This window comes from Convolutriloba macropyga, unplaced genomic scaffold (genome assembly GCF_964194025.1).
Source record: "Convolutriloba macropyga unplaced genomic scaffold, txConMacr16.3 SCAFFOLD_814, whole genome shotgun sequence".
Taxonomy (NCBI): Eukaryota; Metazoa; Xenacoelomorpha; order Acoela; family Convolutidae; genus Convolutriloba; species Convolutriloba macropyga.
Genome location: NW_027452451.1, coordinates 67,387 through 82,050, shown reverse-complemented (window position 1 = coordinate 82,050; position 14,664 = coordinate 67,387). Strand labels below are relative to the sequence as shown.

General features: G+C 38.1%; 1 protein-coding gene across 1 annotated transcript; it reads left to right on the top strand.

The window, feature by feature from the left end:
• The first annotated feature begins 6,671 nt into the window (after nucleotides 1-6,671).
• LOC142357499 (uncharacterized) lies at nucleotides 6,672-9,680 on the top strand. Its single transcript, XM_075409116.1, has one exon. The coding sequence runs from the start codon at nucleotides 6,672-6,674 to the stop codon at nucleotides 9,678-9,680; it is 3,009 nt and encodes a 1,002-aa protein (XP_075265231.1).
• The last annotated feature ends 4,984 nt before the right edge of the window (nucleotides 9,681-14,664 follow it).

Here is a 14,664-nt window from a genome sequence, read left to right as displayed (position 1 = left end):
TCAAAAAAAATTGAAAATTAAAAATTTCATGATTTAAACGTTGTGTTGAAGATGCAACTTCAAGATGGCTAAATATGGAAGTTACGATGATTTGCCGCAAAAAACTTGACTTTGTGTCCCACATTGCTAACTGTCAGTTACCAAAAACATGGAAACAAAACATCTGAATTTGACTTTTTCAATGCTAGAAATATGTTTTCAATACATATTAATGGTAACTAACCGACATTCAACCTTCTGATGTTACAATTACAGACGCTAACGATTACTTGGTTGTGACAAGAGCAGACAACGATCTCCTGCATGGATTTTTTACTGGAATCAGATGTCACCAAGAACAATTTTTTTTGGAAGTTGGGTTTCAGACGTCACCCCTACAAGAGGTTCTAGTTTTTTTACTGGTTTCAGACGTCACCAGCAGAAGTCCGCCCGAGGTCTCAGACGCCACCTCTGATGTCCTGTTCCCCGGTTAGATCGAGCCAAAAATCTCTAATTTTTTCGACAAAAAGCCACCAAAAAATTGAAATTTGTCCCCCAAAAACCTGTTTTCTGCTACTATAACACCTCGATTGATAAACTTCGACTAGTTTTATTTTTCTAGTAGCAAGTAAAAGCAATTTAACTACTTTGAAAGAAAAATTTGGTGAGAAAAAGGCCAAAAGTCAGAAAAACGGTCGCAAAATCAGAAAAATCAAAAAATCCATTTTGATTTTCTGATTGCATATTCTAATGAAATACCAAAAAAGTCTTCGAACTATTTTTTTGAGCTAGTTTTCAAATAGCGAGAAGGCCATTTTAGTCGATATGTCATACTGGAGTCTTAGAAACAAGAAATGTTAGAAAATTTTTTCTGAAATCAGAAAAATCAAAAAACCCATTTTGATTTTCTGGCCCCATATCTTTTTGATTCACAAAATAAACTCTTAAACTATCTTTTTGAGTTAGTTTTGCAGTAGCCAGAAAGCAATTTTGGTCGATATAGTATACTGAGTCATCAAAAACGAGAATTGTCAGAAAATTGTTTGTGAAATCAGAAAAATCAAAAAACCCATTTTGATTTTCTGACCCCATATCTTATTGATTCACAAAATAAACTCTTAAACTATCTTTGTGAGTTAGTTTTGCAGTAGCCAGAAAGCTATTTTGGTCGATATAGTATACTGAGTCATCAAAAACGAGAATTGTCAGAAAATTGTTTGTGAAATCAGAAAAATCAAAAAACCCATTTTGATTTTCTGACCCCATATCTTATTGATTCACAAAATAAACTCTTAAACTATCTTTGTGAGTTAGTTTTGCAGTAGCCAGAAGGTTGTTTTAGTCGATATAGTACACTGGGATCTCAAAAAACAAGAAAGATCAGGAATTATTTAAAATTTTTTCTGAAGCCAGAAAAATAAAAAAAAAATCCTTTTGATTCCTGACATTATATCCTGTCTATTTGCAGTTTGAACTCTTATGCTAGCCCTGTGAGTTAATTTTACACTGGAGAGAAAGCTATTTAGGTCGGTACATCGAATTGTGATCTCAATAACGCGAATTGCCAAGAAAACTTTTTTGAAATCAGAAAAAAAAATTCGAAAAATAGTTTATATTTCTGACTACACATCGCCTTGAAAGCAAACCAAGTTGTCAAACTAGCTCTCTGATTTACCGTGCAATTGCCGAAGGTTGATAGTTAGTTGATATATGAGTCAGCCTCAGAAAAAAAGAGAAGTTAAAAAGGCCTTTCGAAAAAAGAAAAGAAAAACGGTTTCGATTTTTTCGGACTGCACAAAAAAAACCTAAATTGTGAATCAAACAGTCTAACTCATTTTTTGAGTAAGATTTTGAAATTGTCTCAAAATTTTTCTTTTCGAATGTGTTATATCCGGAGTCTGGAATCAATAAGAATTACAGAAAAAAGTTCGAAACAGGTTTCTTTAAAAAAAAAAGAAAACACTTATTACAAAATCCCAAGAACAACTCCAATAAGGAAAGCAAAACACATAAAACAACTTCCCAACTAGAACAAAGCTTTGATTTTTTGAAAGATTTGCAAAACGATATATATAGAATATAGCCTTCAGCAGAAAAAAAGCAAAAAGTTTTCCCCTGTTAACTTTAAGAACCGTTTAATTTTTTCCTTGTCCGCGGTCACAAACGTCACCGAGAAGAAGTCCCTATTCCCCTGCTGGTCTCAGTAGTCACCAATCAGAAGAACAAATTTTGCACGGTTCCAGTAGTTACCGAGAAGAAATCGATAATTTTTACTGGTTTCAGAAGTCACCATTGTGAAATGAGAAGTCTTTTCTTTTTGGTATCAGTAGTCACCCCATTTAGAAGATTTCAATTATTTCAAGAAGAGCAAAACATCTCTCAAGATCCTCAAGCAGTTCTACACAGTAAAGTCTTTAGTGGGTTTTCCTACATCAACACAGAGACAACTCAACAACCAACGTTTTTTCTTGTAACCCTCGTTGCCTAGTCGCTCCGCAAAAAAAAAAAGAAAAAAAAAATGTATATTTTTTTAGCAACCTCCTTTTGGGCTTCTCGTAAAATTAAAACAGTAGAACTAATTGTTTTTCCTTACATTCAGGGAGAAAGCACAAACCATTACAGTCATTGTCCGAAGAAAAAAAAACTATTTGAAAACAAAAAAGAAAATCTATTCGTAGCAGTTATTTAGTCCTGCAAAAAAAAAAGAAGATAAACGTTCGAACGAATTTTTTTTCTTTTTTTAGCAATTAAAATCTACTATAATTAGCACCACCACAACCTTAGGATTCTTGTTTTTGAAAATATTTGCGTCGCTGAACTTTTATAGGAAATTTTTGGCTGATTAGCCAAATTCGATTTTGACATCAAAAGTTCGTCGCTCCGGTTTTTAGCCGTTTTCATTTTAACCTGAAAGACAAGCATAACAACAACAACAACAACAGAGATCAAAGATGTCGCAAAGGAACAACGACGAGTGTCACTTTGCAGTGAACATGTTTAAATCAACGGAAAGTTCTTTGAAAAGCCAGCTTGATTTGTTGCAGAAGGCAATAGACGATAGAAAGAGCTTCCGATCATTAACTCTACTGATAAGCAGAGCCAAAACGCTGCAAACAGATTTGGACAAGAAGACAGAAGCAGTTTTGAGGGCGAAGCCTCACCAGAGTACAGCAACTTCGATTCTCGACAGACAGAAAGCCTTAACATCCAGACTGCAGCAATCCGAACTGGAAGTTGACACATTGGACGATGATGGTCCATTAAGCCAGTCCTCAACAAGATTTCGCGATGACGTCACAATTCCTTCTCGCCCAAGCAGCCGACGACTGGATTCAGAACGATCAACACCAACACGCAATGTTATCATTGAAGAAACATTTGTCGAGCAAGCAGCCAGTTCACAACCGAACGACATAAGAGTCTTCATTAACCCACCGCCCATTCCTCCAAGACCAGTCAAGCCATCACTATTCCTGAACAACCAGCAAATCCAGGATCCTCTCATTAGCCATTTGATAAATCAACAACAAAATTTCCATCAACAGAACAGAAACCAGTTTGTTGACTCCAACTCAACACATCATGCTAGTCATTATCATCCAACGGCATCAAACACCCTAGAACAACCCAATGCTAATCATCAGCAAGAAATCTTAACTTTGCCGCCTGTCAACATGTCAAACTTGGATCATCAGTTGAACCAAGAACCCAATTTCCTAACGGCAAAGGATTTAGAATTCAGCGGTTCTCAATCCAATCAAAAGCAGTTTGTTAACCGTTTCAGTTTATCTTTGACCCCTGAAAGTCAGAGAGGCTTCCGAAACGTCAACATACCTTGTCTACCCCTTCAAGATGAAGGTGGAAACCCATTCCTTGGCAGAGCAATTATTGACAAGCCTCTTAATCATGGACCTGAATACGTGACAATAGATCAAAACCCTCACTCATCTAAACAAAACTACGTTCAGCCTATGCATTATTGTTTCACAAACAATCTACAACCGACAACAGCTGCAAACGTAGTTTCGTATGTCCAGAGCTATTGTTTTTCAAAAGAACAAGATGTTCAACTCAAACCTCAAAAGCCTGAAAACAGTTTTGTGCAACGTGTCAGTTCTTTCAACATCGGTCCCAATGATCCTGTAAAAAATACAACCTTGACAAACAGCTTCCCAATTCAGGGTTAAGCCGTTCAAAGGCCTCCTGTTTACCCATATACTACCCCAGCGCAAGCAAACATCCAGCCAGTGCAGAGCGATCTACAACTTCTTACAACGCATCCCACAACCTCTCAAGAAGCGAACAAACCAGTCCATAGCTTCAATCCGGCTACTCAAGCCAGTATGGTGGATATTGGTCAGAACAACACAAACGCTTATTTATCATATCCTTTACCCATTAAGAACATGGCAGCTGAACCCGCTGTAAATCAAAGTCATTCAAACGACGAAATTTCGCAGTTGCGACCTCCCCCTCTACCTAATCTTTATCCAACTAACATCTTGCCAACTTCAAGCGTAAGGCAGCATCAGGCTCCAGTGTTTGCTACAGCTGGACAATTTATCCCCTCAATGACCAATAGTGAACTTCAGCCAACATCTGTCGACCTAAAATGCTCGATCAAATTACCGCCATTAAAATTGCAAAATTTTAATGGTAACCCCATGCACTATCACGAGTGGATAAATAATTTTTTCTCAATGGTTCACAATAACATTTCAGATACTGACACACACAGAATAACCTACCTACAGAATTCAGTGTCGGGTAAGGCAAAGGATCTGATACATGCTTACTCTTTTGATCCATCCTATTATAATAGAGCCCTCAACGAGATAATGAGCCGCTTTGGCGACCCTTCAGTTGTTGTCAACGCTTTTATCAACCAATTAGAGAGCTGGAAATGTAACAGTTCTTACAACAAGCAATCCTTCATAGCATTCTCTTCATTTCTAAAGAGACTAGTCCAGGCTTTTCAGAACCTAGGTTTTCAAGCCGACCTTCAATCGTCTACTTTATTGAGGAAAGCGAATGAAAAAATTCCCCACAATTTGCTTCTTAAATGGACTGAATACACCCTGACAGAGAATGTTACAACAACTACCCTTGTTGAGTTTCAAAAATGGCTTGATGTTCAAGCAAGGGTTTATGACAAAGTAAACCAGGAAAATAGAACCAGTACCTTCACTCACAACAAAAACGGTAATTATCCTGCTGTGACAGCACAACAATCGGTTCAAGAACAGTTTAAGCAAACAACTGCAAGACAGTCTCAAAGGAACGATTTAGATCAAGGAAAGGTTAATCACAACGGCTCGAAAAATGAGCAACAGTTTGCAAACAAGCACACAAATTGTGGTCAATGTCACAAACCGCATTTTGTTGCAACTTGTTCAGACTACCATCAATTGTCCCCTGAAGGTCGATTTCAAACTATCCAGAAAAATAGCTTGTGTACAAACTGTCTAAGTAATCAACATAGCAGAGACACTTGTCCCTCCTCGAAGCGTTGTCAAGTGTGTAATGGTTTTCACCATACAACACTACATAATCCAGCTAAACAATTCAACAGAACACATGCCGCTTTTACTACCAGCAACGTCCAACAGCAAACTAAAACCTCAGGTCAACAAAATTGGTCATCGAAAGACGACAACAACTCACAAACGCAAAAAAAGTATTGAAGCAACTCAGAATAAATTAACACAATTCAAACCCAAAAGCAATCTCAGGTAAGGAAAAAATTTCGGAAATAATAATAATCAACAGTCATCGAAACGTGCGAATTTGAATGGACCTTCTACCAGCCAAAATTTCAATGTCAACCAAATATCCAGTACACCGAAATATTGGTTTGAGCAGTTACAGCTGCTGCCAGTATCCTTTATCAAAGAAGATAAAGTATTCGACACGTATGCTCTCATTGACCCCGGCAGTCAGTTTACGTTTTTATTAGATGCTGTTTCTGACTACCTGGAACTCCCACGCGAATATCAATCTTCAACTATTGTTCAATATCTAAGCGTTGATTACGAAATGCCCCTATCAAAAATAAAGCAACCAATAACAGTTTGCCCTTTCAATCAGTTTGATGAAAAGTTCCAAATATCCAGAGCCTACAGCACCCCTACATTAAACGTTAATGCAGCCAATGTCACTGAGCTAAACTATGTTTGCGATGCATTCAATGAACTTCGACACATATATTTCCCAGACATTGCCAAAGTAAGATTGGAGCACTCCTTGGTGTCAATGCTTTTGCCTTTACGCATCCTACTGAAGTAATTCAAGGCACCGAAATCCGCCCCTTCGGAGTAAAGACAAAGCTTGGATGGACACTTGCAGGAGAGTACCTGAACACACTAGGAAACTGCTCTTCAAAATCTTCTAATAAATCGAAAGTATTTGTATACCATGTCTGTCGGAAAAGTCCAGAACAACCCTTGGACAATTTGATACAAGAATTTTGGTCAATAGAGAACGATGGTACCAGAAAAGAAGATAATACTATCACTGAAGATGAAAAGTCTGCCATTCGAATACTTGAGAGTACTATCAACCACACAGGGGAAAGGTATGAAATAGGTCTTCCATGGAAAGTACCTGCCAATCTTCAAAATAACTATTTTTCTGCCCTCAATCAGCTAAACAGTTTGAACAAACGACTTAATAATGATCCAAAACTAAGTGATATGTACCAACAGACTCTTGTCACAGATCTCGAGAAAAATTACGTCAAGCCAGTGGAAATGACAGACCCACCCCCTGAGAAAATATGGTACTTGCCGCATCACCCTGTTCAAAGCGCAAACAAACCAAACAAAATGCGTCGTGTCGCCAATGCAGCGTCAAAATTCAAAGGCGAGTCACTAAATTCCAATCTTCTAACAGGACCAGACCTCTTAAACAGTCTAATAGGAATTTTGGTCAGATTTCGTGAAAAACCTATTGCTATTTTGGCAGACATTGAAGGAATGTTTATGCAAATCGGCATCCGAAATGAAGATCAATCTGCACTACGTTTCCTATGGTCTATTGACAACGATGTGCGACAGTTTCAATTCACCAGATTGATTTTCGGTGCAACTTGCTCACCATCTTGTGCAATTTTTGTTTTAAACAGATGCGCAGAGGACAACGTCGAGACATATCCAAAAGCACAGAGCGCTATAAAGTCTTATTTTTATATGGATGACTACATCGAGTCCTTCGACTCTCCTGAAAATGCCAACGCGACTGCATTTGAAGTAAAGAACTGCCTGAGAGCCGGTGGTTTCCGCCTCACAAAATTCCTGTCAAATCATCAACGGGCTCTTCAGTGTATTACTCCAGAAGACCTCGAGGAGCCCAAGAGTGAAACAAGAGTCCTCGGACAAAAATGGAACCTTGAAAAAGATACATTTTTCATGAAATCCCTAGGAGAATTCCCTAAAGAAGCTGAACAATACACTCAACGGAAACTTTTCAGTCTGGTGTCATCGATTTTTGACCCAATTGGGTTTCTTGGCCCAATGACAATAAAGTTCAAAATTCTTCTTCAGCAGCTTTGGAAGTTAGGTAGAAAATGGGACGAGCCACTCCCAATTGAACTTCTACATCCCTTACAAAAGCTCCTTAACAGTTATCACTCTATGCCTCAACTTGAAATTCCACGACAGATGACAACACAGAATCTACTGGAGACAGAGAACCAGTTGCATGTTTTTGGTGATGCATCGATTGTTGCCACGTGTGCTGTTGTCTACCTCAGGAGCTTGAATAAGACCAGCAACGAAGTACAAACTGCATTCGTGATCGAGAAATGCAAAGTATTGCCCGTAAAACAGTTGAGCGTTCCAAAGTTGGAACTAGAGGCATCTGTCACAGGTGTTCGACTCCTGAATTTTGTTAGACATGAACTCTCTGTTGAAATCAGCAATGTTTTTTATTGGACGGATAGTCAAGTTGTCCTTGACTGGATTGGTCCTTCCAAAAAGCAACCAGTTTTTGTTGCTAATCGCATTGCAGAAATAAAAGTAAAAAGCAAACCTGACAATTGGAACCATATTGCGACAAACTTAAACCCAGCTGATCATGGTACTCGTGGTTTAGAACCCAAGGAAATTGAAGCAAAATGGTTTAAGCCACCAGATTTTCTCAACACAAATGATATCTTTTGTAGACCTACAAAGCAAATGCCGATTTGTGCTGCAACAACACGATCTGCCTTAAGAACCAAGAAACCATTACTCGACCCTAAACAGTTTTCAACATGGACAAAGATTTTGCGAACGATAGCTACTGTTTTCAATCTGATCTACAGAGCGAAAAAACAGCGTGACAATCACCATCAATACACTGTTGAAGACATTGAATTATCAAAATCTTACTTGATACAAATGTCGCAAGTCAATAGCTTCCCAACCGTCACCGAGTTGCTAAAAAGTAGCCGTAAACTGGACCCGAAATTCAAACACAGGTCGTTAAACCCAATGCTTGATAAGAACGGTATATTACGCGTCTGTGGAAGGCTAATTTTTGCTCCCAGTGAACTCGAGTTGGCCAAGCGGCCAATACTACTTCATGCAAAAGATCACATTTGTCGTTTATACCTCGAACATGCCCATCGCATCTGTGTGCATCAGGGAACAGAAGCCACTAAGGCTTTTGTACAGCAAAGGTACTACGTAATTGGTCTCCGCAGAACACTGCAGAGCATTAGATACAAATGCTTCCTTTGTCGACGTTTCGAACCGCAAAACATTGAGACTTTTATGGCACCGCTACCTGATTACCGCTTCCCGACTGAAAACAAACAATTCACATTTGCCAACTGCGGATTAGACTTTTTCGGCCCATTTTACATTGAGGAAGAAAAAGATAAATTTCAGAAACACTACGGCCTCATCGTTACTTGTCTGGTAACGCGAGCTGTTCATTTGGAAACCTGTCCAGATTTGAATACAGACACTTTTCTGAACGCCTACCGCCGCTTCACTTCGCGAAGATGTCAGCCCGCTGATTTGTACAGTGACAACGGTAAGACTTTTGTTGGTGCCAAAGAAGAACTCAAAAGGTGTCTGAATGATCTCGACAAGGATAAAATTCACAAAGCACTTGCAGCACAGAACACCAAGTGGCACTTCAACCCACCTTATGGCCCTCATTTTGGCGGCGCTTGGGAGCGGCTGATCCAGAGTGTCAAGCGGACGCTCCTGATCATTATAGGGTCAAGAAAGTTTATTTTTGACGTTTTCCACACAATCATGGTTGAAGCAGAAGCTATGATGAACTCCAGAACACTTACAAACGTGTCGGACGCCATGGAAAACGAAGAACCATTGACGCCAAACCATTTTCTACTTCAGCGTCCTTACAACTCTCTTCCCCCTGGTATCTTCCCGTCAACCAAGCCAGCTAACATGAAGTCTTGGAAAAATGTTCAACAATTCCTCAACCACATCTGGAGGAGACTGGTCCGGGAATACCTACCGACCTTGATAAAGCGACCAAAATGGACCGAAAACGCCGGGAATTCACTCAAAGTCAACGATGTGGTGTGGATCCTGAAAGACTTCACCCCACGTGGTATTTGGCCTCTGGGAAGAGTAGAAGAAGTGTTCCCTGGACGAGATGGTAACAACAGAGTAGTTAAAGTGAAAACGGCTCACGGCACCTTCGTCCGCCCCGTGTCCGGTCTCGCCCGTGTTTTCGCTGATTAGCTTTTTTGTTGATATTTTTTGCGCTCCGGTTTTAGGCAAAGGGGGTTGCATATAGTTTTATTCAATTTAATTTGGGTTTATGGATTCTAACTGGAATTGGAAACATATTTATTTGGTGGATTTATTCGTGTTTTATCCTCTTATTCCTGTTGCCCCCGTGGAGCATGTTGCGGATGCAACTTCAAGATGGCTAAATATGGAAGTTAAGATGATTTGCCGCAAAAAACTTGACTTTATGTCCCACATTGCTAACTGTCAGTTACCAAAAACATGGAAACAAAACATCTGAATTTGACTTTTTCAATGCTAGAAATATGTTTTCACTACACGTTGCAATCCTTCACCAGGGGCTCTCTTTTGATGCAGCTAACCAATTGTTTCCATCAAAACATCAGTTGATCAAAATTTAATTAAAAAACTCTGTTGATCATACAGCCCCTCTCATCCCCAGCCCCCTAAGTTGCTCAGAGGATAAGCTTGCTGGTTCTAACACTTCTGAGGATAACAATGATTATTCTGCTCCATATTATGAGACCTTCGTTCATTTGAACCGAGTTTCAATTGATACATGATATGATAGAAAAATAAGATGAAAATAGAAACGATGGTAAAGTCGGTGCGTCTATATAAGAAAGACCGTTTCTTTTTCAATTCAAGTTACCTGAAACTTCTACGGTCAGCAACTTATTAAACGACTATTTAATACAAACGATTTTGTGAAAAAACTGCCTGGTCAAATAGTATTGACAGTGGAGTGTAGGAATACTTGTTTTTGCTCAAAATTACTCTGAAAATGAAGAACAACAGTAGAACAAAACAACAAAACAAGCATTTTTTTTTCAAAAAAGTTCGATTTGTTCGGGTACCCAGGTTGAGGTGCCAGACCGAAAGTCGATATGTCCAGACCGAAATGAACGCACAAGGTGGCGTCGTGCGTTCAAAATTACACGGTCTGGAAAAAAAAATGAACGCACGATAGTCTGGACATATGCAATTTTGAACGCACGATAGTCTGGACATATGCAATTTTGAACGCACGATAGTCTGGACATATGCAATTTTGAACGCACGATAGTCTGGACATATGCAATTTTGAACGCACGATAGTCTGGACATATGCAACTTGGAACGCACGATAGTCTGATCATAGGTAACTTTGAACGCACGATAGTCTGGACATATGCAACTTTGAACGCACGATAGTCTGGACATAGGCCGTTTTGAACGCACGATAGTCTGATCATGAACGCACGAAAACATTTTCGTGCGTTCATGATCAGACTATCGTGCGTTCAAAAAGGCCTATGTCCAGACTTTCGTGCGTTCAAAGTTGCATATGTCCAGACTAAAAAACTAACCTTTTATGCTTGTAGATGCCCATTGAAGATGAAGACGCCAGAGGGTTCCATGAGTCCACAAATCCACATATAAAGTCTTTTTTTACGTGAGGTACATGAACATCTTTATACTAATAGTAGACAGCCTTTTTTTTGCTAGCGTGAGCAAAATTCAAGAAGTCTATCTATCAGTATTAAGAATAAATTGAACCTCTAATAAGACTTTTTTTGATAAGACTTTTTTTTGACACTCATTCAAGAAAGCTGAAATCAACATCAACATATATCATACATCATAAAAACACATCATAGACTCAAACCAAAAGACCGAAGCGAGAGACGAGCGAGACAACGCGAGAGACGAGCGAGAGAACGCGAGACGAGCGAGAAAACGCGAGTCAAGCGAGAAAACGCGAGACGAGCGAGAGAACGCGAGACGAGCGAGAGAACGCGAGACACGAGCGAGAGACGAAAACAGGGGCGAGAGAACGAGGGGAGAGGGGAGAGAGAGCACCGAAAAATCTTGACGCCCGAAAGGCGTCCCACCCATTTTTAACTCTATATTTTTGATTTTTTTAAAAAAAAAACCGTACGCAAAACTAACTTTTTTCCTACCCAAGCTATCGGAAAAATTCTTTTCGTGTAACACTATACCTACAAAGTGAATACTCCATACCAAGTTTGGTTCAATTTGAACAACTCTATGACCTAATCAAAAAGACCTATTTTTAAAATTAATTATTCGAATTAATAGCAAATTTCCTAGGCAAGCTATAGCAAAAATTCTTTTTGTTTTAGACTCTACATACACTGGGGATACTCCATGCCGAGTTTGGTTCGATTTGAACAACTCCTTGATCCAACGAAATAGACAAATTTTTAAAATTCAATAATTGCAATTTGTTTGAAATAATAGCAAATTTCCGTATGAAAAGCTAACTTTTTTCCTAGGCAAGCTATACCAAAAATTTTTTCTGTTTTAGACTCTAGGCACCCATGGTATACTCAATACCGAGTTTGGTTCACTTTGGACAACTCCTTGACCCGACGAAAAAGACCTATTTTTAAAATTATTTATTCGAATTAATAGCAAATTTCCGTACGAAAAACTAACTTTTTTCCGAGGCAAGCTATACCAAAAATTCTTTCTGCTTTAGACTCTAGGCAGCCATGGTATACTCAATGCCGAGTTTGGTTCACTTTGGACAACTCCTTGACCCGACGAAAAAGACCTATTTTTAAAATTATTTATTCGAAATAATTGCACATTTCAGTATCAAAAACTAACTTTTTTCCTAGGCAAGCTATAGCTAAAATTCTTTTTGCTTTAGACTCTAGGCACCCATGGTATACTCAATGCCGAGTTTGGTTTACTTTGGACAACTCCTTGACCCGACGAAAAAGACCTATTTTTAAAAATATTTATTCGAATTAATAGCAAATTTCCGTACGAAAAACTAACTTTTTTCCTAGGCAAGGTATACCAAAAATCCTTTCTGTTTTAGACTCTAGGCACCCATGGTATACTCAATAGCGAGTTTGGTTCACTTTGGACAACTCCTTGACCCGACGAAAAAAACCTATTTTTAAAATTATTTATTCGAATTAATAGCAAATTTCCGTACGAAAAACTAACTTTTTTCCGAGGCAAGCTATACCAAAAATTCTTTCTGTTTTAGACTCTAGGCACCCATGGTATACTCAATGCCGAGTTTGGTTCACTTTGGACAACTCCTTGACCCGACGAAAAATACCTATTTTTAAAACTTTTTATTCGAAATAATTGCACATTTCAGTATGAAAAACTAACTTTTTTCCTAGGCAAGCTATAGCTAAAATTCTTTTTGCTTTAGACTCTAGATACACATGGGATACTCTATGCCGAGTTTGGTTCAATTTCATAAAGTTTTTGACCATACGAAAAAGACCTATTTTTAAAAATTATTTAAAATTAATTATTCGAATTAATAGCAAATTTCCGTACGAAAAACTAACTTTTTTTCTAGGCAAGCTATACCAAAAATTCTTTCTGTTTTAGACTCTAGGCACCCATGGCATACTCAATACTGAGTTTGGTTCACTTTGGACAACTCCTTGACCCGACGAAAAAGACCTATTTTTAAAATTAATTATTTGAAATAATAGCAAATCTCCGTATGCAAAACTAACTTTTTTCCTAGGCAAGCTATACCAAAAATTCTTTCTGTTTTAGAATCTAGGCACCCATTGTATACTCAATACCGGGTTTGGTTCACTTTGGACAACTACTTGACCCGACGAAAAAGACCTAATTTTAAAATTATTTATTCGAAATAATAGCAAATTTCCGTATGGAAAACCAACTTTTTTCCTAGGCAAGCTATAGCAAAAATTTTTTCTGTTTTACACTCTAGGCACCCATGGTATACTCCATACCCAGTTTGGTGCGATTTGGACAACTCTTTGACCCGACAAAAAAGACCTATTTTTAAAATTACCTATTTGAAACAATAGCAAATTTCCGTATGAAAAACTTACTTTTTTCCTAGCCAAGCTATAGCAAAAATTCTTTCTGTTTTACACTCTAGGCACCCATGGTATACTCCATACCCAGTTTGGTGCGATTTGGACAACTCCTTGACCCGACAAAAAGACCTATTTTAAAAATTATTTATTTGAAATAATAGCAAACTTCCGTATGAAAAACTAGCCTTTTCCCTAGGCAAGCTATAGCAAAAATTCTTTTTGTTTTAGACTCTACATACACTGGCGATACTCCCTGCCGAGTTTGGTTCGATTTGAACAACTCCTTGATCCAACGAAATAGACCAATTTTTAAAATTCAATAATTGCAATTTATTTGAATAGCAAATTTCCGTATGAAAAGCTAACTTTTTTCCTAGGCAAGCTATACCAAAAATTCTTTCTGTTTTAGACTCTAGGCAACCATGGTATACTCCATACCCAGTTTGGTTCACTTTGGACAATTCCTTGACCCGACGAAAAAGACCTATTTTTAAAATTATTTATTCGAATTAATAGCAAATTTCCGTACGAAAAACTAACTTTTTTCCTAGGCAAGCTATCCCAAAAATTCTTTTTGTTTAAGACTCTACATACATTGGGGATACTCCATGCCGAGTTTGGTTCGATTTGAACAACTCCTTGATCCAACGAAATAGACCAATTTTTAAAATTCAATAATTGCAATTTATTTGAAATAATAGCAAATTTCCGTATGAAAAACTAACTTTTTTCCTAGGCAAGCTATCCCAAAAATTCTTTCTGTTTTAGACTCTAGGCACCCATGGTATACTCAATACCGAGTTTGGTTCACTTTGGACAACTCCTTGACCATACGAAAAAGACCTATTTTTAAAATTACTTATTCGAAATAATTGCACATTTCCGTATGAAAAGCTAACTTTTTTCCTAGGCAAGCTATACCAAAAATTCTTTTTGTTTTAGACTCTACATACACTGGGGATACTCCATGCCGAGTTTGGTTCGATTTGAACAACTCCTTGATCCAACGAAATAGACCAATTTTTAAGATTCAATAATTGCAATTTATTTGAAATAATAGCAAATTTCCGTATGAAAAACTAACTTTTTTCCTAGGCAAGCTATCACAAAAATTCTTTCTGTTTTAGACTCTAGGCACCCAT

Coding starts and splice junctions, on each gene's coding strand:
- LOC142357499 (XM_075409116.1), top strand. CDS start 6,672: ATGTACCAACAGACTCTTGTCACAGATCTCGAGAAAAATTACGTCAAG.